At 44.3% G+C, this 21897-nt stretch overlaps 2 protein-coding genes across 2 annotated transcripts in view; both read left to right on the top strand.

Annotated features, from left to right (window-relative positions):
- LOC126557869 (small conductance calcium-activated potassium channel protein 2) overlaps positions 1-17176 on the top strand; it is a 31863-nt gene extending 14687 nt beyond the window's left edge. Inside the window, exon 2 of the mRNA XM_050213777.1 lies at positions 16946-17176. Within this exon, the coding sequence (XP_050069734.1) occupies positions 16946-17168 (223 nt within the window). The 3' untranslated portion in view covers positions 17169-17176. The remainder of the gene's footprint in view (positions 1-16945) is intronic.
- The window catches only part of LOC126559420 (uncharacterized), a 252847-nt gene that overhangs the window by 9103 nt on the left and 221847 nt on the right, over positions 1-21897 (top strand). The gene's annotated exons all lie outside the window — the stretch shown is intronic.

The raw sequence follows: 21897 nt of genomic DNA, 5'->3' as shown, positions 1-21897 counted from the left end.
ATTATTCATTTCGGTTTAATTTTTTGCCGCTATCACTGTCAATTTTAATCAACTAATAACTTGCTTTTTGCTTTTTTTTTACTTCCATGCTCTTGGCAACCCGTCGCGCGAACAGGTGAGTTATCGTACATTTTCAATGTCACATTACAAAAAAAAAGGTAACCTTTAAACTAATTGCCGATGGATAGCTGTGCAGTATGGTAATGGACCATTTTGGATAAGTGATTTTTTGCTTTAAGTTTTCCGATGATTTATAGCATGTTAATCGAGAAGTTAGGAAATATGGCCCCTAGTTGCCGGTGCTAAACTCTGGAGGTAATTGAGCAGTTCCTGCCCAACTCAGCGGAGTCGCTATAGAAGCCCTAGCCATACTGAGGGACTTCCCATTCTCCTAGCTTACATTCTTGAAGAGAAATTGAAAATAATAATTTCCATATGCGGACATTGTTTCTTAAACATTTAACAAATTCTTTGTATCAAATATCAAATCGAACAACTTTGGCATCTATCTCTACTTATTTATGGCACTTTTAGGCGATGCTAATTGATTGTGATAATTATCATAGCTGTGCAAAAAACCTAAGTCAACGTCGGAAAATCAAACACAAAAACCCAACTACAGCGAGATCATAAAAAAACACTCGGCTCCTCCCCAAGACATGCCGGCGAATGATCGTATAATTTTCAATTCATACTAATTTCTGCCAAACCAAGCTGACTGTGGTGGTGCGTGATCATAATTCTCGACCACCGACTCCTCCACGCGACAGCCAAACGATTCGAAACCTCGTTACGGGGCGCAGTTCACGGAGCCGACCTCGTCAACAGCGGTGAAACTGTCAGCCACGAACTGTCAGTGAAAGTTTTGAACATTTTTCCCACCATCTCGAGTACGCTACGAAATGAAAAATAAAGGTGATACATTTATACATAAAAAAAAACTCCCGGCGCACTTTCTTTCCACGCCGCACGCCAGGTTCGCATCGCAAATGCTCGAAATGCTCGAAAGTTATAGCACAAAATTAGTGGCAATGGCCCATCGTCAGCCCATCATCGCGCCAGTCGTCGGCACAGCTGGAAAGTGTGTACTTTGTCGGGTCCTGGCTGTGTCGCTGCAGCAGCCACCGTCGGTACGCGCTGGTGGCCACATTCTAACAATTGGTGCAACGGGTAAAACATTGGGACTTGATACCAATTCTCATTATTGTCCCGCGCTGTAGGCGGGCGGCACATCGTTCGCGGGGTGACGCCCGGTGACAACAATGATGAAGACGATGAAAAACGCATACGATTCGTCGCCCGGTAACATTGACAAGAGGCTACATACACACCTCCGACGACCTGACAGAAAGTCGTCCGGGAGCAGTTCGTCCGCTGCTCGTGAAGATTTATGCGAGCTTAGCTATAAATTCCGACCTGTTAGAAAAGTTGCTACTGCCGGCTCACCCACTCGTCTCGACGCCGGCTGGATGGCTGGCTGGATGCGGCTGGTAGGAAATGATAATAGTTAAAAAGGAAAATCTTCCATCCCCGGTTGCCCTAATGATGAATTGTGTGGAAGCGCATTAATGCATCTGTGGATTCCCACGATTTTGATACAGTTTCACCACCAACGATGCAGCGATCTATTTTGATGCTCTTTTCGAGTGCCACTCACTCTCCCAAAGACACTCATTTAGGGGAGATTATGGAGAGGGGAGGGAGAGGCTGGTTAATCTAGATGCGTTGCTCACGCACAACTTTTGGTGCATTTTTGTTTCATACAAGAAAACGTCATACAAGGAGCATGGTGAATCGTCTTACGTTGGAATGACGTTGAGTGGATGATTTGAATGTTTTTTCCTCCAGCAATTACTTTAAGTTCATCTACCCTTACAGATTTGTTACAGGTTGCAATTAACATGTACCCGGAGTAGGTTCAATGGTGATAACACAAATATAAATATGCTTTGAACGAAGGTGTAGTTATGCAGCTACATGAAACATTTAACAGAAAATATATTAATGCAAACCCAGGGCAGGGCGATTTTTAAGGATCTTACATATGTAGCTGTATAAAATGATCTTTGGAGACCATCTGGTAGACATAATTGGTTTGAGACTCTTCTTTGTAGCAAAATCTTACCACAGGAAACTTTCCAGGATTCACGGTCTAGGGATTTCCCCTATCCACGGCTGCAACCGATCTCAGACAGGCTCAAGCCTCACAAACGATGATTTAAGCAGACAAAAACTACAGCTCGTGCCTATATAGAATTATATAGAAAAGTTTTCGTATCAGGACTCACAAGCTACTCTTTTGCATAAACTCAGCTCAAAATAAATGAATTGCTTTTATCTCCATTCATGAAAACGATGATCAGAAAGGTTTTGATCTCATGTATGTATCATGATAATAAAGAAGATGCTCCATCGATGAAGGAATTGAACAATTGGATATAAGGGGCGAGCCGGATCGGCTAAAAGGGTAGAGGCGACAACGGTAGGACCGTGGCTCCTCCGTAGTGAGGACGGACTACCCAACTACTTGGTATCAGCAAGTCTAGTAAGCCATTAGATGGCATGACCTTAGTGAATTGGCTACTAATTTGATGGCAAGTGCAAACCCTAAATAAATTGTTAAGTGCACTTTCGACATCAACAATTTTCTTTGTGTTTCTAGGCTAGGCCAAATCTTGCTTATCAATACTTGTACACCTCAAGCTATCGTTTACAAACTCACTAACATGCAATAAACTTTGACACCGGTGGCAGATAAAAGTGAAAGTTACATTCCATCTGCTTTTGACCCTTCCATTGACCATGAATCATTGTACGAATTTTCGGACATCCTAAACGAAGGTCAAAACCTTCGCAGGTGTGCGCCCGTGATGAGAAACCGCGCCAACCACATGTTTTATTAGTTGCGCAACGCCCTCAAGCGATAATGCAGTGTTATGTTTCACTCGAAAACTCCAAACCACGGTGCATTATAAGGCCATCAAAACATATGCACATAAACACACCGTTGATGTTGCTCTTTCCGGCAAGCTTAAGTATCGCTGCACAATTCTCTTTTACAACTCTTATTTTGCCGAAAATTTATAACTTCCGATTTTACAAGCAGCATGCTTGTCGCTGGCACTATAAAATGCACAACATAACCAGTATGCCTGGAAGGCTTCGTTGTAGCACGTTACGTTTCATTTCCTAAGCATTCGCGTGCCGGATATATTAACGCGTTAGACTAAAAATAACTTTAAAAACTTTCACTGAAAGATGTTTTATGTTCGTGCGGCTTGACAGCAAGCGATGAGATGATCATTTCTCCGTGAATGTTCCAAATCGAAGCCGAAGAATTTCATCTCCTGCGGTTGCTTCTAATTTACATGAAATAAATATGCACCAACGACAAACACGCACTGGATGAGCCTTAGGGTTTAACGTATTGCAACTCTCGATTTCCGTGTAAAAGGGCTCGTACCGACCAAAGCGAATGAGTATCAGTTTGTTAGGTTCATCCCGAAGTCAAATTACTTTAATTTTATCGAGGTTATGAGCAATCCTCAACCAAATCAAATTTGTTTAAATTATTCATAATTCACGGATGGGCAAATCAAATACTTTGTGGTCACAAATTCTGTTGTATTCCAACTGAACGAAGAGAGTTTGGTGCTTCAAAACCAAAAAAACAAACATAAAGTTACGTTCACGTTCACACCGATCCACCAGGCGCAAGGATAGAGCTAGTTGGGCAGCGTGGTTGCGAATTGTTTAGTGCACTTAACACAGTCATAGGGAAGTCGTAAAGCCATCTGAAGGACCTTCCCTCCGTTGGCTAGTTTTCGGAAGGCCGCCCGAAAGAAAAACCAATCAGGATACAACGTGTCACACGCTGATAGTTTACGATGCGAGGGATTTACCCCTAACCGGTGAGTGTCTCCCATTGCTAGAACGTTTCGTTGCGCCACGCCAGTGATGCTCGAGCGTAGCGGTTAAATCGGCAGTTGAGCTGTCGATGGAGACGATTTATAGCCATCATTAAAACTTCCATTTCCACGTCGCTACTCGGCGCAAGTTCATCCCCGATGTCAGCTCGCCCCGAGTTGCCAAACAGCTCCGTGTGTGAGCTTGCACATTGGTGGTGCTCTAAATTCTGCTCCTCCTTCAACTGGTACAACGGCAATTTCATGTGATTCAAAGTCACAAACCGGCAACAGTACCAGCGCGCTCCTGGTATGTACTGTAGCGGCAGGTGTCAGAGGAGGGACACACGCTATCTAAACCATTGCATCTTGGCATGATTTATTCCGAGCCAATCGTTATGTCAGTCGAACGTCGGACGGTTAGCTTCTGTTACAGCCGCACCAAACTCTCTTCCTCCAACCGACAAAAAAAAAGAGTCAACCCCAGTGCTGGCTACGTCACCGCACCGCAGTACAATTCGGTAACGGTCTCTGTCAATCCCCAAAAGGCATCGGGTTTGGCCGGTTGGTGGTGCAGAACTGTAGACATCCCTGCCGGCAGCGTCACGGCAGGGCTAGTAATATCTCCACGGGTTCCACCGCGGGCTCTCAAGTCACTCCCACTCGCCTCGCACCTAAGATCCGACCAGCAGAAGGGAACCACGGGAAATCGATGAGTATCTGTGTTTCCTAGGGGGTTTGAATATTTATGCCAATTTTCAATCCGATTCCACTTGCATCGTTGCTCCCTAGTGCGACTTTATCTCGATTGGCTCCTGAGCCAGGGAGCCATTCCAGGCTTCAAAACAACAACAACAAAAAATGCCATTAACACTGACCGGTGCCGGTCCGGTTCTAGCTCAACTCACGGCATCGATGGGCAGTCAGACGGTTACATAACCCACTTCCATTCGGCCAAGCAGCCGGCCCAACGACCGAGAAGGAACATGCTAACTCCCCTCAGGCATCTATCGAATTCTGCGCTCCGGTCGGGTCGGGTTCTTCTGCGCTAGAAGAAAACGAGTTATAGTGAGTGTGTGAAAGAGGGCCTGGTGGGAGGCTGTGGTGAGAATCCTTTCCACACGAAACTGTGTCAGGTGTAACTTGGCTGACCATTTCGTAACGGTGCACACACACACATTGCAATGCGACCTCCGCCTGGTCCAGCATTATGCACATCCGTTTCCACAAACGCTTGCCCCGATCCGGGTGTGGATTAAGCGGCACGATACGCTCTTTGCACGATTCACAGCCGATGGCAATGGGAGAATTGTCCTACTTCTTTCGGTACAACCGGCACAAAACGATGATCGGCGGTGGTGCAACGGGAGCAATCCAAACCCGGCTGCATGCTAACCTGAATGGTCATGAGATGTGCATGATTTGTGCTAGCTGATATTGCTCAGAGCGTTGAAATGTTCGAGCGAGTAAGTGGTATCTAGTTTACGCTCCCCTGTTTCATCGCCGGATTTATGTCAAAGTTCTCATTTTAGAATAGGCTTAAAGAAAAGCAGAGATTTTTGTTTTATTTCATGAAGGACGGTTTGACCGTATTGCTCAATACCATACAGTTCTTGCAGTTATTTTTATTGTATCGCTTTTAAAATTTGATAAAGAAAAGGATAACACATTTGAAAACCATGAAGCTACATTCTAGTTGCTAAAATCGTTAGAGCTCGTCCAAAAGTTTTGGTGATTCAAAATGATTCAAATTATATAATTTATAATGATTTATAATGATAATCCTTTCTTGACAAAGTAGGTTCTCATGCCTAAGATGATTTCCAGAAAAGAACCAAGAGAAAATATGAACGCAGATAGAATCATGTTTTGCCTATGGCGGAATCGAAATGGTATCGTATGAACCACTTAACGGTGATCAAACCGTAGTATTTAACTTACCAAATAAATTAGTGTTGGAGGGGTTTCAGAAGGATCGACCGGATATGTCGAATTATCATTATCTCAATCAATCTTCTCCCTGGCTTGCCGATACCACGTAGTTGTAAAGTCAGGCTTCACTACGGGAGGACGGTCCAGATGGGATTTAAACCCCGGTCCTGTCGTTTGAAGACTCAATCTTCAAACCTCAATCAATGCAGAACGCTTTTAAGGAAAGTTTCGTCACTTAAATTATGGAATGAAAAGTGATATTACTACAATCTGAAGCACAATCGAGAAGAATGTTTTTTTGGGTTGGAAATCCATCCCGCAGTTCTTCACTGATCTTCTTCTTCTTGGCTTAAGGACCTCTAAGGTCACGCTGGCCGTGAGGATAGTCAGTCCTAACTATTAGGGACCGGTGCCGCTGTCGCATACGTCACCGCGTCACCACAATTTTCTTCACTAATATGAATCTCGACAACATGTAATTAATGCGGAATACATGTACAAATGAAATTCCATTTCCAAAAACGATCATATAATGATTTCTTTCTATTGTCGATAAGATTCCGATATCTACGTTTCATTTAATACTTCAAATATATTTGTCCAAACGTTCCAGTCTTCAAACGGCAAGAACGGACCCGATTCCCATCTGGTCCGTCCCCCAGTAGTGAGGACTGACTATTCAACTACGTAGTACCTGCAAGTCTAGTAAGCCCTTTCGCTGACCGGCGTGATCTTATGGGTCGTTAAGCGAAGAATAAGAAGAATTCGTTTCTCTAATTAATTTTTCTACTTTTAAATTATATTTGTTATTCAACCAATAAAAGGACAAAAGAAGAATTTCAAGTTGAACATTAATGATTGCGATGAATATAATTTTCAAACAAAGTTATTTTTAAGAAAAACTAAATGTAACTGAGATTTGTGACGTATTTTATGTTTCTTCAAATATTTACTTCCGCATGCTTTACAACCATAACGTGGATTTCTTCTCAAAATCACAGCCTGTCAGAAAGCGTCGTAATCGACCCAACACCGACTAATTTCTGTTATCTGTTTTGATCTAACCAACTGCAAACCAACGATTACTGCCATCACAACTTTAACCACTGGATACTGGATCACCAACTCCTCAACGCCAAGCATAAATAGCAAAACAATGTCCCCAATTGATGGGTGAAAAATGACTCCGCACGCGCCGTTTGACTGACTTTGCATGACTAATGGTTTCATTTGCTGTCGATAAATTACACCGCATTTGTCTGACCGCACTTTTGTTTGTGCCACTGTGCTTTTCTTTTCGATGGTACCCTCGCTCGCCCACTTTGCTCCGGCATGGGATACACGGACGACAGCAACATCAGCCAAAGCAAACTACACGAAAAAAATACGACATAATTCCACTAGACGCCAGCCCGTGAGAAAGTGAACGTTACGGTGGAACGGTGATTTTTATTTTGGAACTCTGGAGCGCTCCGTTTTTTTTTTCTTTTTTTGCTTCCCGTTTTAGGCTGGCCCAGTAAAACTTTGGTCTTTATGCCGGGATATAAAAGGCAGCTAAGACAAAACCAGCAATAACAAATGCCGAGCTAAAGAAAGTTTGAACAAATCTTATGCGACAGTAGATAGTGGATGGCCGTAAGACGAGAAGCTCATGTTGCCGGGGACATAACACGCCGGGGGACGTTCCCAGGTGTCGATAAAAATGATTGAAATGCGTGTGACGCAAAAGGAGGAAAAGTGTGCTTACGCAACACTGCCCACATACCCGCTATCGATAAACCTTCCTGCGTTCTCCTCTCGCTCTCTGCGGATAGGTTGCAAGAAGTTAGAAGCGCAGAAAGAGGAGCATAATTCATCTTTGAGACAGATATAAGGGAAAGAAAGGAGAAGGCAAAAACTGTCACTTTCATAATCGCCAACAGTAGTACAGAGTGAGCGATTACGGGTTTCCGAACGAAGTGCGCCCGTAACTTTGGCGGAAGACGACGGTGCGTGTACATTGCGCGCCAATTGCCAGACCAGACCTGCCGGGTCTGCGTGGCGTTTCCTGAAGCTGAACCTCCAAGACTGGCAAGGGGCGGTCAGGGGCGCGCAAGACGCGTAGCCGCGCGTGCAATTGTACGGACGTTATAATTAGGTGCAAGCGATCGCCATCCACGCCAACCAAAGAGATCGAGATGAACGCGAGTAGGGTGTCATGGTTGTTACGGGGTGTCCATTACGTAGCGTGTATTAGATCGCAAGATCGACATTCCAGCTCGAGCTTCCAGTTTGCGGCCCAAACGCCGCTCGGATTCGATGCGAATCTTCAATTAACTGGCAACCGATCCTGCTGTCTCGAACGATCGATTGCCACCGGTCCTGATAATGTATAAGCTGCCAGGCGATAACCGCCGTCGGGCGCGGTTTGATTTATCGTTTGCCAATTGCTTCTGATCGCTTTCCCGCCCATCGAAATTGAACGCAATAGGGAAAATGGTTTGGAAAATGGAAAGATTTTACTATCTCAGTAGCGGCTGTTGCACGTTGCTCTACGCTTAGTAGATTCATCAAACGAAACCCTTTGTCGGCAGAGGTGCTGGAAGAGCCAGCCATTTAACATTCCAAGCGTTCGAGTGGTGATAATAGGTACCGAGGTGCAACTGCAAACCGTGATGCTTCGCTGGATGCACTTAACCCCCATACACCACAACAAAGAATTGCACTGCAAGAACAACTCACCGAGCCAACAACAGACAAAAGCTAGACGGAGCAACATGGAACGAAAGATTTCCGCTAGTAGTCTCCACCCCTTCACAAAACCACAATGGAACTACACGTGAAAGTGAAAGCCTGTATTCTGCCTGTATGTTGTCTGAAAGGTGTTCGTTTTTTGCTGTTTTCCTTCTCTGGTATTGTTCACTTTCCACAACATAAACGGATAAAAACGTGTAGCTAAGGCGTTTATGGGCAAATGTGTACGTCAGGGCAATTCCTTTTCGGAGCCATTCTTCCGTTCGTAGAACACGAAACGCAGTTTGCTGCACGTATGCGTATGATTTGCACAGACCGATTGCAAATTGTTGCTGGCTTTAATTGTGGAGCTGATTTCGGGTGCGTTTTTATTTGGTTATAAATGATTCAATAAAAGTAATACAAAAATTGCCTTTTAAAGCGATTTCTCACGGGGGTTTTGATTTTCCGCTGACAAAGTGCTCCGATATCCGACTCCAAATTCGGGAGAAAGGATTTCCTTCCACACATCTTGCCTGCTTGTATGCATTGGTGTGTGGTGTTGGTAAAAATTTACACCCATTGTACCCAACAATTGTGCCTTATGAAAGCAGCATTGTTAATGCCTCAAAGCAGTAGCTCCTGCACATGGAGTCATGTATTTTCGTAGCCATCATTTTTACTGCCCGCCTATTCAACCGTCACAACGCGTGAAAGGCCCTCTTGTTGCTAGCAATCGCCAACGTACAGGATGAAAGAGATTGCCCACATTCTTGTGCCAGCGGGCGAGCCAGCGATAAAGAAATAAAACATGTGGTATCGGTGCGGATCGATGGCGGGCCCCACAATGGTGGCAATACGATGTGGTGTCGGTAGCCATGTGGATCGGCATCTCAGTTAACGCCTGCCGACCGGTGCCGCAGATCGATCGATCGAAAGTGAAGCATGTACTGCTAATCCACCCGATATGATATATCAGCTATGTGTCGATTGTTTCGTAGCTTGGCCGTAGACACCCTCGGTTGGAGCAGCTGGGTTGCGGAGAAAGATCTAACCGCTCTCTCCCCCGGTATGATGATGGTGGTGGTCTGCCCAGTGCGGTAGGTCGACGATCTACATTTGCGGCTACGAACGACGCACCGGTACAGCACGCCACACACGTGTCTCGGTGGTGTTGTTGTCTGGTTGCGACCTGCTTTCTGCAATGCAAGTGCTTATTCCACGCGGTACCCAGCGCGGAGGTACGTATCGGTGTAGATAAATGTAGCTCGATCGAGATCTAGCGCCATTAAGTTTGAGAAAAGATTTTAAAGACATTAAATCTAATTGCTACCGTTCGTTGGCGCTTGGTGTGAGCGTTTTAGCTGCAAATGGCAATTTTGTTTAATTTTTATCAATATTCATAAATCGTTTTTTCCGCATTAAATTACACTCAGACATTGAATAGTACACCCCTCAACATGCACCATTTTGAAATAGAAAAACGAAAGAAAACAAATACTGGAGAAATCGTTGCATAGCAATAACATAAGAATTTTATTTCACTTTGAAAATAGAAAAACAAATCTTTACTGATGTAGTAATGCCCAAAGACTACAATATCTGATACTGAATTCTAGCAGTCACTGCGATATTGTGACAGATGCACCAACGTCAGTAACTGGCCTCGATCGGCTTCTCGGTCAAAAAGTAGGTAACGCGAGCGTGCACTTACCGTAAGCAAATTACGGTTGTTCCTGTTTTATTTCGTCTTTGCCTAGATTTCAGCAACGGTGAAGGTAGAAACCCGGCCAGTTAATCCTCTACCTGTTCACCTGCTCCGGCACAACCTTGGAACAAGAACTTGAAGCTAACCTTGTCTTGGGTTGTGGTTGTTAACATGTGAAATTGATTAAGCGAGAATTTACAATTACCTCGCTCTCACTACTTCTCGCTCGGTGGGCTCATATTACCCGTAGGCCAGATTCTGTGAAAAATAGTTGCAGTATTGCAGTCGACATAATGAGCTCCTCACCCATAGCATTCCTTTGCTAAAACTGTGTATGCTTGCGATGTTTGAAAGATGTAGTAGGGGATAAAGCATGGTTTGCGCTCCCACATAGTAGTCTAATAAAACAAAGTGTTTGAACTACAGCTTCAACAACCATGTCGTGTGATATTCCATAAAACCCCAACGATGTTTTATGCCTCATCGCACACTTGACCACTGCTGTGGATGTTTGTTTAACAGCACCGAATCATGCAAAGTATTCAATAAACTCTTTTAAAGTAATTTGCATAATCTATTCCGCAAAGAAAAAAAACATCTACGACCTCCTGTCGACTACAGCATGCCATACAATCCTATCTGCTATATCAATATCGTCCAGAATTAACACGCATTCCAGCGATTGATTTATGTTCATCGACTGGACATTGTAAACCAGTTCTGATAGCGCCTGTCAATACAGTTATGCCCATAAACGGATACGAAATGGGCACTTAATGAACCAATTTGACAATCTACAGTTAGAAACACTAGAAGAACGACTTCAGAATGTGTAAAAAATTTGAGCTATAAACTAATCGAGATCAGTGTCTGGCTCTGGAATTCTCAGTATTGACATGTATCAAAAGGGGTTCGTAAACGAGCGGATACCATCGTCAAAAATTATCAGCGTCAACGTGTTTGGATGTTAGAAGAAGCGCAAAACATATCTTTTTAACATTTTTATGGTGATCGGGTTGCCAATGGAGAGCAAGAAAAATGCGAACAAAACATAATGATAGCAATGTTGCACTTTGTGGGAATTTCATATTTATTGGGAAAATCCTGAAGCCCACAGGAGCTTAGTTTCCAACAAATATGGATGACCTCTTTTTTGCGTGAAGATGATATAATTCGAATGAAGATGATCACCTTGTGTCCTCCACACTAAGCTGTGCGCAAGTAAAACAAACACCATTTTAGCACCTTCCAACGATCAAACAGTAATTCATCATCATTTACCCTCAACATGACTCATCATCGTCCATAGGCTCGGTGTGCTTTTTAGCACCGGACCATTGTTTGAGCATCACTCGTATCGCATCATCCCGGCATTATGATTTCATCGTGCCAATGGTCAGAAAGAAACCCATTATGCTCTCGGCACGACACCTCCGACGTACGAAGTGCCTGATAATACATCCAGCCAGCAGCTACGCAACCTTCTCCCGAGTATCCTCCAGTGACGTTCGTGCGGGAAACGACTTTTACTTTCTGCGCGATTTATGCGCGTGTTTCGCTTCCCAGCCAACTTAATGGTTGCACCGTCCGTCTACAACACCGGTCCGAGACCAGTAGTGGAAGTACATAGTGCCGGACCGGGGCCTTGCATTACCTCACAAGTCAATGAGCCGTTGACCGACCCAACAGTACTCCATCATTCGCTCGTTGGAAACGATACGTTACGCTACCCGTCTCCGGGTGACGGGCATCTTCGCCAACACACACTCCACAGGTTTGGGACGCTCCAGAGCCGCTCATTAGCACTGGTGGTCAATAAATCATGGATCCACTAGGGTACCTTCACCATACACTCTTTTGCCTCAGAAGCAGCGGGCTTGAGGTGCAATTATTGGAAGAAGGAAGATGCTCCCGATGGGCGATTATTAGTGACGATGGAATGATCAAACGCTTGCCACCGTTACTATTTGGTCAAACGGGCTTTTGCAAAACAGTGTGTGGAGTATGGGACATATCACTCTCCTGATCGGTTCGCTTACGTTACACACAAAGCAAGCTGTAATCGATGATGATGGTTGAAATGTTGCAATCTAACGATCGTTGCATTGATCACTCGATAAATGGGCAACACAGATCTAAGTATAGGTTTGGACGAAGTTGGGAATTGATAGGCGGTCTTACAGGAACCACCCGGACAGGAACTTATCAATTGTGGACCGTTTATAAAGTGTGAGATAAAGCTGACTAGAGTCCTGGCGAACCTGGCGTAACATTCCATTCACCGAGCTACATGTGCTGCGGAGTGTTGAATATCACTTGAGAAAGTAATTGCTTCCTGTCAGTCCTTTCACCAGCGTTATGCAACAGCAGATGCCAAGATGTATGCCTAACAGTGCTCCAACAAAGACCCTTTTTAAGACGCTTCATAAACAAGTGCACTGTAACAATTCGTTTGTTTGATGTTAATTAATGACATTTTCTTTGTTCGATTGTAGTGGTTGTCTAGTGTTGCATTGGAAACAACATGCAAACGACAAAATGTACTTCTCTCTTCCTGACATCAATTTCAACTCAACGACAATTTGTTTCAACACCGGGAACATCATCCACCCTTGCGTCGGTCAAAGTCTTTAAATGTGATTTAATATGTCGCTAATCTCACCTGACGCGACGACTAATGGTATTCGAATTCAATTACGCTCCCGCAAAACACTTTTCACTTTCCATCTTCACGATGTCACGCCGTTTCGTTATGCGAAGTACCAACCAGTTTCGCCACGGCCTCAAGTTCAATGCTCTTAATTTGCATTCGATGCGAGTCATCGAGCCCCCGACATCTTCAAACGGTAGACTTAGCACGGTAAGTTCACCAGATCCTTCACATGTTCGTCCGCTGTCCGTTGTGACGGAAGCCCCTGCTGGATGGGAGCGAAAATGTCACGCAGTTTGTCACCTGCCACGTTTTGTCCTGCTACGCTTGAATGCTGCGGAAGGCGAAAAGCAAATCTGTGTAACATCCCCCAGGCCCAAACGAATTAAGCGGATTTGTCGGCGGGCCGAGAAAGTGTGAAAAGAGCTTCGGTACGTGGTGAAGCAAAGAAATTGGGCCAGAACAGTGCGGGCACTAGGTCAATCCTCGCGCGCACCGGGCGATTGATACCTTTTGCGCGAATCGGTTTCATTTTCGGTACGGTTAATGAGCTTTATTTTGCACTCGTTTCAACACCCAACCCGTAATGAGAATTCACATGTTTTGTTATTTATTTTCCTCGCCGAGGCTCTCAAACATCAGACTCCGCAGTCCTTTAAAAAAAGGTTTTACATTTGAGGCTTTCCCCCAGTATGAGGACTTTCTATTTGAATATCTCACAATGACTTCTAAAAAGTATCTAAAGTTACTTCCGATGCTGAACGATGCAAATGCCAACGCATCTGACGCTCGGGTGCCCGACAGGTACGGAAAGAATTGAGGAAAACTGGTCGGTAAACTGCACTGATTATGCAAACCGTCAATCAAGCAGCTGCTGCAACATGCCAAATCGCTCGATCAGCAGCTACTGACGGCCCAGCAGCAGTCCGGCCCGTATTGGCATACTGGCAGGAAAGCACTCGCACATGTGTCTCGCTACCTTGAGTGTTTGGGGGGGGGGAGAGCGCCGCAAACGCAACCGATGTTGTAAAAAGCTGTTCGATGGATTAGTCAGCTCTGTTCGTGACGCGGACCACCATCTCCGCCTTCTCTGCTCTCCATCTCCCCGATGGTGTGTGTGGTCGGTAATTTGCATACTTGGCGTGAATTTGAGCATGCAATAGCACAGCTTCTTCGTTCATAGTCCATGCTCTGAGTAACGTAGCCGGTATACCGGTTGGTCTCGCCTCGGCACCTCGGTAGTCTACGGCACGATCGAACGTACGATAGAGGTTCCTCACGCGATTAGACGGTTACGCGACACCTAAAGCTACCACCTCACTCATTAACCTGACGTACCAACCGCGAGCAAACTCGCACAGCAGCAACTTTCCTTCTGCTGCAGCAAGTTCATACACCTGTACCAGGCTGATCGGCGTGTGTGATTTGAAATATATGTGAAGCATTATAACCTCTCAATAAATGCTATTACTCTGTAGAAGCGTTCTAAAAAAAAAAGCGCATGGTGTGGAAGCTACTGCACCGGGTTTGCTTAGTAGGAGGCTGATCGTGACAGCCAATTATGTATTATCGTCTGCTTCAAATAATTCTTCACGAAGCACCCTTGTGCAGTGGAAGAGAATTATTTTAAGAAAAGTGAATGATTTTTCACTAAAGGTTCAACAGCTCCGCGGCTCCGAAGCACATGAACAGTCAATCACACGCCACATCGCGATCAACGTCAAGCGATCGAGAAGGTTACCCTAGTAGAAGGTTTCCACCGGTTGGCCCGAGGCTGTAGGGCGAGGTACTCAAGCTGATCGCCTACCGAGCAGGTAAAAACGGTAACAAACTGTTGGCAGTTGATGTCATTCACTTTCGTTCGTTGCAACGGAAATGAATAATTATTTATTTCGAGCAAACACAGAAATTGCAGCAGCAGAATTTTCAACCCATCAAGCAGTAATCAAACAAAAAAAAAAATTGATTTTTTTTATGTATGTGTTTGTCCCTTTACTTTCCTTAAATCTTGGAGAGCTACAAGAGTACTTGCTGAAGGTTATCAAGTAAAGGAATTGGATCTTACTTTTTTACTGCATAAAAAAGTGAATAATTCGCCAATTAAATAAAGAGTTAAATATTAACAAAACCTAGAAAGTGAAATAAAAAAGTTATTTTTTTTTAATTTTTGCAAAAAGGCAGCAGTCATTTATCATCCATTTTGACAGCGTCATTGTGATTGCAATATGTATTTACTTTTACATCTTGATAACGACCGCAAAATGTCTAAAGGCAAACACAGAAGCGCAGATTGTATTTCCATTCTTGCCAAACAAACGGATTTCTTTCTCCTCATGAAAACTGGTTCTGCAGTTATTGTGAATGAACAATTCAATCGTCAGCAAGCCGCACGACACTCATTCGATCGCCTAATGGAAAGAGCAAATCTCTTTTGTACTCTCATACTTTGCAAGTTTGCATAAAGCGAAAAGAAAACAACACATGCACATACAAGATCAACCCAATGACACCCAATGTTGGTGTCGGGTTTCAACTTTTACCAACTTTAAGTCTTTTTTGGACACAAAAACAGACGTTGCGTACATCGGTACGCGAATCACATTTCGGCGCACATGAATCATAAGCTGGTTTGCCCGGGGCGGACATTACTGCGACGACGATGAAAACAAAAAATCTCAGCACTTTGTAAACGCACGAAAGGGATTGCTTGTTGTCATCCATCCATCTCCCTTCTAGTGGCACATTCACGGTCAGCTACGAATCGTATAAATTGCAACCGCAAACTTTTCAAAGCCCAAACGCATCCTTCACCGGTTTCCCCGGGTACGCCGATGGGATGTGTTGCGGTATGCGCAATTTGTCAATTCAATATAACCAATCAACCTTTTTCCCGTTCCGACAGTTTCGCCAACCCGGGCGCACAAACATAAACTCATTGACATTCGCTCTCAAGGTCCTAGGAACTGTCGGATGACTCGGTGTGAAGCCGCTTTTGGGGAGAAGGAAAACCGCAGCCGAACCAATCGAAATCTGTCATGTGATGGGTAATTTCTTAATTAAAACAACAATAGGATGCTCAAGCTCAAACATTCCGCTCGTTTGCGCTAGGAACGATCGTAGCGATCAGCGTTTGTCGATACTGCTGCAATGTACAATAATGCTGAGCAGGAGGAGTCGAAACTATATGTATGAGAATCGGTTAGACTAAATTGCTTTCGTAAATTGTGTCTACAAGCAACCGACATCTGATCCACTCACGTAAGATTACGTTCGACATGATCATCGTCATTGAGGATAGCGAACAACAAAAAGTAATGAAGACGAGCGAGTTAGCATTTACACGCTAGCTGCGCCACCATCTAATGATCAAATATTTAGACGATCGACGACGCACATCTGCCCGGCTTTTCTGCTCCACTCGGGTAGATCTAGCGTGACCGTTCGATTAACATCGACGTCGGTTGGCCACCACCACCAAGTGGGAAACCGCATTAGGCGGGATTGAATAAAGTTCACTCTCTGTCGGGGGTCAACCCTCGAAAACGATTTCCTACTGGCTGATGCGTTCCGGATAGTGTGAGCCACGATTATGTGACCCTTTAGGCAAGACTGAGACCAAGATCATAGATAGGAAAGATATTTGAAATGTCAACTTGATCAACGTTCTACTGATCTACGAAAACGAAGCTTACACGAAAAAAGTTAGACTACATTAGAGCACATGATCCTGATGCATTTTTTGTCGTTAGTCGTAGATTCTAAAACTTGTTCCTCTAATCTTTATCGGTTGATAGCCTTGCATCTGATTTTCTGTTGTATGAAACTTCACTTCAAATCCTGTTCGATTGGAAAAAATACAAAACAACTTTCATCGTTACTCCTTGAACAGTGTCAACTTTCCGCCAAGGTATCAAACGTGCAGTCAAACAATTCATTCGCAACTCCTGCCCTGTACAAACTCCTTAACCTTGCGGCTGCTTACTGATTTCTAATTTGCCTGGTTTTTTTGTTTACCTTTTCTCTCCCGTACGCTTGCAGATACATCACCCCGACGACGCTACCGCAGGTGATTGCACCATCGAACAAATCAACCAGCACCGGCATATCGCAGAAGCTGCGCGACCTGGCGACCTCGGCCGGTTTGCTGACAGCCAAACCGCGGCCACCGCTGAAACCGGTCATCAAGACGCGCGGCTCCAACAGTACCGAGTTCCCGAAAAAAGTCACATTCAGTGCTTTTGCAACCGTGCAGGTTGTTTGAGGATACAAGATACAGACAGACAGAAACACCACACCCGAGACCCAACGCCAACAAATGATCATCTCGGATCCGGTTCGCGACTGTATGTACACATGTACGTATGCACAACGAGAAGACCATCACCAACTCATCAGCAAAAGGGCATAGGACAATGCACAGGACACAACCGAAACTGAATATCAACTATTTCTACCAGGCGAAGCTACAGGAAATAGTTCGTTATTCTACCCAAATTGATACATCAACCCAAAAAAAAAACGACCAAAAGATATAGCCAAAACCAGATAGTTGATTTTGATTCGATGGACCACATAGACACACAAGTACATGTTTCGTGTAGCACACAACCTTTACAATGCGTCCGTCGCAACTCAGGCTCGCTCCTAGCGTAATCGTATCTTCCTGTGCCACGACGCTACCGCTGTTGGCTAAAACTCTAATTGTAAAATAAGGGTAAAAAGAGAAGAAAAAAAAACCACACACATTTTGAAAACGCAATCAACCTAAAGCAGCACGGATACGCTAATCTCGGTACAAATTGATCTAGTGGCGATGCGTGTTGCCTCTCCTAGGGGACCAACGAACACCAGCCGGCGCATTACATCATACCGGCAAGCATTGGACGGCAACACGCTGCATCTACGATATCTCCCGCGGGTCGGTCGGTGTAACAGCGGTAACTTTCTGCAACTATCAGCAACAGGTCAACCCGTATGCCGCACAATCGATCGTTCAATCGGTTCGCGTCACTTGTGCGGCAATTTGTGGTGTGTGTGTGTGTGTGTAAGTTTTTTTTATTATTTCTTCTCCCAACCCCGGAGATCACCCAGCAGGCCATTTTAATTCGTATCCACTTTTGAGCAGGCTCTCGCTATTAGTCAACACGATGTTCGGATAAGTAGAATGTATGTAGCGCACAGAGCAAAAACAAAAAAATCTCTCTTACAATGACAAAAAATCAGGCATAAAATCGATAAAATTGAGTGCAGTGTAACTTGTTGTCGGGGTGTTTTTGTTGCAATGTGATCTAATCAACTGACACCCTTTAAGCTGTAGCATTTTCACCACAATCGGTGTTTAACGTAGTTTTTTGCTTGGATTTTTCATCTTTGGAATTTCTACGATGCTCCCTCTAATGCTTTGCGTAGTAAAATTAGTGAACAACAATTCAAGACGTCTTTGAAACCTACCCAACCAGAGTAATTATTGGAAAGCAAACATTCGGCTTCATAGAACAGGGCTTTTCTCCGCCAAAACCGTGGAAATAATTTTTCCAACAAACAAGCCGTACGGAAAGGTGCGATTCGTAGGGTAAATTAGTAGGAAGCTGTTTTGAAGATCGCGATAAGGTAGAGCAGCACTAACAGCAAAAAAAAAAAAAAACGAGGGCTTGCCACCCGATACCTACCAACAATTAGATCAATTAAAGATAACTGGAACGAGCGATGCTTTTTAGGGGAAGGTAGTTCACCGAGCATTCGTACGCTTGGCTCGCGTCGTTGAGTAGAAAATTGCATGGTGAAAAACGGCCAAAGCGATCTGCATGGAACGAGTGGAGACCACCAAGGTGGCCGATGATGCTATGCGGTAGTTGTGAAATCAAAACCACAAGATATCCCTCACACTGCCCAATGGGTTTGAGCTTCGATCGATCGATCGATCACCCAATTATTCACTACGGTTATTTCGCGTGTGGGGCAATTGTGTGATCTACTGCCCTTAATGTAGACAATAGTCAAAGTTTTCGGGCTTGTACGGGATTTTTATAGCTTCGTTATGGTAAACCTATTACTGGAAGAGACACGACGCTTGAGGACTTTTCCAAACTGGTCCGTTGCAGTGTGATATATCTTCAAATCAAAGGCGATCAGCTGTTGTCAGGGAATGAAGACCGTAACTATTGGAGGAAAACTGTGACAGTGTTGTGAAAATTAAATCTACCGCTATGACACACATACACAGCTGGAAGCTATCGAGGCTAAAATATCTGCTATTTCATACGACACTTTGTTCTGATCCCAATCTGAGGAAAGTGCAGATCAAAGCTTTATAAAGCGTGAAGACTTAAAAATGATACCGAATAAAATCATAGCCGATACCTGATCTTAATCAATTTGTCGTAGAGATCGTGTGCAATTTGCCAAGGACTTGAGATCTCGTTGTTGAAGTAGAAGTCATTTCGAAGAAATTAATTCAATTCTATGCTGGATGCATTGTCTATCAAAACGAAACATCCATCTAACCATTGTCCCCTATCACAAACTGCTCTTACGAAACAATGAGCTCCAAATCGAAGTCTTACTTAGATGACGTAACATCGGACTAGACGTTTTTTTCCCAGGCCAGCTGATTATAGGCAATGCCGGAGGCAGTGGGTAAAAAATTAGAACCTTAAAAAAACACAATCAAATAACCAAACACAACATTACGATTACGCACTGCACAACACGGGGAAACCGATAAACTTGGCGAGCGGACCAAGATAATGAAATGCGAAGAAAACTGACGGTTGACGATTAAAACCATATTATCTCTCACGGTTTTTTTTAATGTAAATACTAATCTACTCTAAGCAGAAGATAACCGTTTAGATCGTCGTAGCATATTGCTGCTACTACTATTGCAGGCAAGGTAGGCACAGCTCAAAGCTTTAGCCAGCTAAGCCTTGATCGTTTAAGTAATTGTGTGATTGAGGAGTTGTGACTAAACGGTATAGGCCTGTATAAAAACAATACTTCCACGGTGCACATCAGTCCAAAACCACGCAACCGTTGGAATGAGAGTGAGAAATGAAGTGTAATTTGAATAAAAAGAAAATCTTCAAATATCTGCAATGAATAAGTAACTTGTTCGTCTCATCCTGCGTCTTTCATTTTCCGAAAAACCTGCTTCTTCGTCTTCGTCCCCGCAGCTTTAGCTCCCGAAAGGTTTGCAAGCGAATATCCACGACTGATTGCATATGTATGGTCCCGCTCCAAATGACATGTACTCGTAAAACCGTTTCATATTTCTTCCATCGGGATGTCATCACGAGACAAACGCCTATCGTTTTGTCGCGGTCACCAAAAACTCGGCACCGTAAAACTCGAGTCGCAATACCAGCCGGCTGTTATTAATATTCATAATACGCGTACCGCTTTTTTTGCGTCATCCACATTAAGCCCAGCCTCCCCCCCCCCCCCCCCTTCGGTTGTGCTAAATTGTCGAAAAGTGAAGCTGACGGCTTTTATTAAGCGAGCGAAAAGTTACATGGGCTCGATGACATTTGAAGAAATGCTGTACCGAAAGAGTTGGTAGCTGAAGGCAAGATTATGCTTTCAATAGCGCCGGTCACCATCGTCGTTGTACCATTAGTGAGGTTAGTCCATAAAAAAGGCGTACAGGAGACGTTCTCGCATTACTAACGACTCGCTATTTTCCTCGCCAACTTCGGTCGCTTCCACGGGATACTGCGGCACGCTTCAAAATTGTCCCCTATTTCTGTCCTTTCTGTTGGTCTGTTGGCGATGGTGCCCTGGGAAGGAGAAGGTAAGCGTAGGAAAATTGTGGCTCAGTATACACATGCTGCCTCCGAGCAATATCATTACACTTGTTCCAGTGATCTTTTCACCAGTGATCCAGTTTTTCTGTCTTGTGCTGTCTTTTGCTCATGCTCGCATGTCTCGGTAAGAAACGATTGCAAATGGTGTACAAATCGGCACGGAATCTCTCGACCGTTAATGTTGAAAAGGCACCAACGAGTCCGTAAAGGCGACGCAGGTGAAAACCAATTGTAGAAGACTTTGCTGAATTTGAACTTGCTTAATACTTCGGATGATGATTTCAGATCGCCTCAGATCGGCCATTTAGAAGGTCGTTGGTATTTTGATTATAGTGGATGGGTAGTGAGAGTCTGCACAGAACTATCCCGTAATGTCTTCATGATCGAGGTCAGCATGCATCGAGTAATCAGCTGCAGAGTAGCGAAATCATTTCTACACAGTTTCACAATATGTAAAGTGATAACGTTTATAGTGAATAAAGTTCATTGCATTTATTTTTGAATTATTTTTTAATGTGCCATTTTATCAGTTTGTTTTACTAACACAAACAATGCGTTTACAGTGCGGTAACAAAAATGCTGTACAGCTAACATTACCGTTCCAAAACAATATCCGCAAACAACGCCAACACTATCCAGTCCAGCTATTTATGTCCATTCATTCACATATGCCTCATGTACACTCCCACAAATGTACTGCAAAATAATTTGTTTTCAGAAAACGACAGGAAAAACTCCAAACAAGCTTTAACCGTACCGTAACCGGAATCTCCGTGCTCGCTACTATTCTGGCCGTGCGTTCGTGCCTCCAGCCCGGATGCGTACGTGCCCGTTAGTGCGACACCTCGCGAACACTCCAAACAACTTGTCACTCAAGATAACTTCACTTTCTTCTTGCCCAAACACGAGCGACAAGCGATTGCTGTGCCTCAAAAGAATCGGTGCTGCTATCAACAACACAGACGGCCACGATATACTGCGAAAGGGAAAAACTGCAACGAAGCTTCAACTGTATGTGTGTGTGTGTGTGTGTCTGAGGTAGGAAGCTTGACAACGGGAGCCGCGGCAAACCAGTGGCTGACGACCTCGTCGAAGGCTCTTGGTAGCCACGTTCGGCTACCGAGGGTTCAGTATCGAAATGCTTAGCCAGCACCAGCAACCCCATTATGGTTCCGTACGAAGGCAACC

This window comes from Anopheles maculipalpis, chromosome 2RL (genome assembly GCF_943734695.1).
Source record: "Anopheles maculipalpis chromosome 2RL, idAnoMacuDA_375_x, whole genome shotgun sequence".
Classification (NCBI taxonomy): Eukaryota; Metazoa; Arthropoda; class Insecta; order Diptera; family Culicidae; genus Anopheles; species Anopheles maculipalpis.
This window is presented reverse-complemented; position numbering and strand designations above follow the sequence as displayed.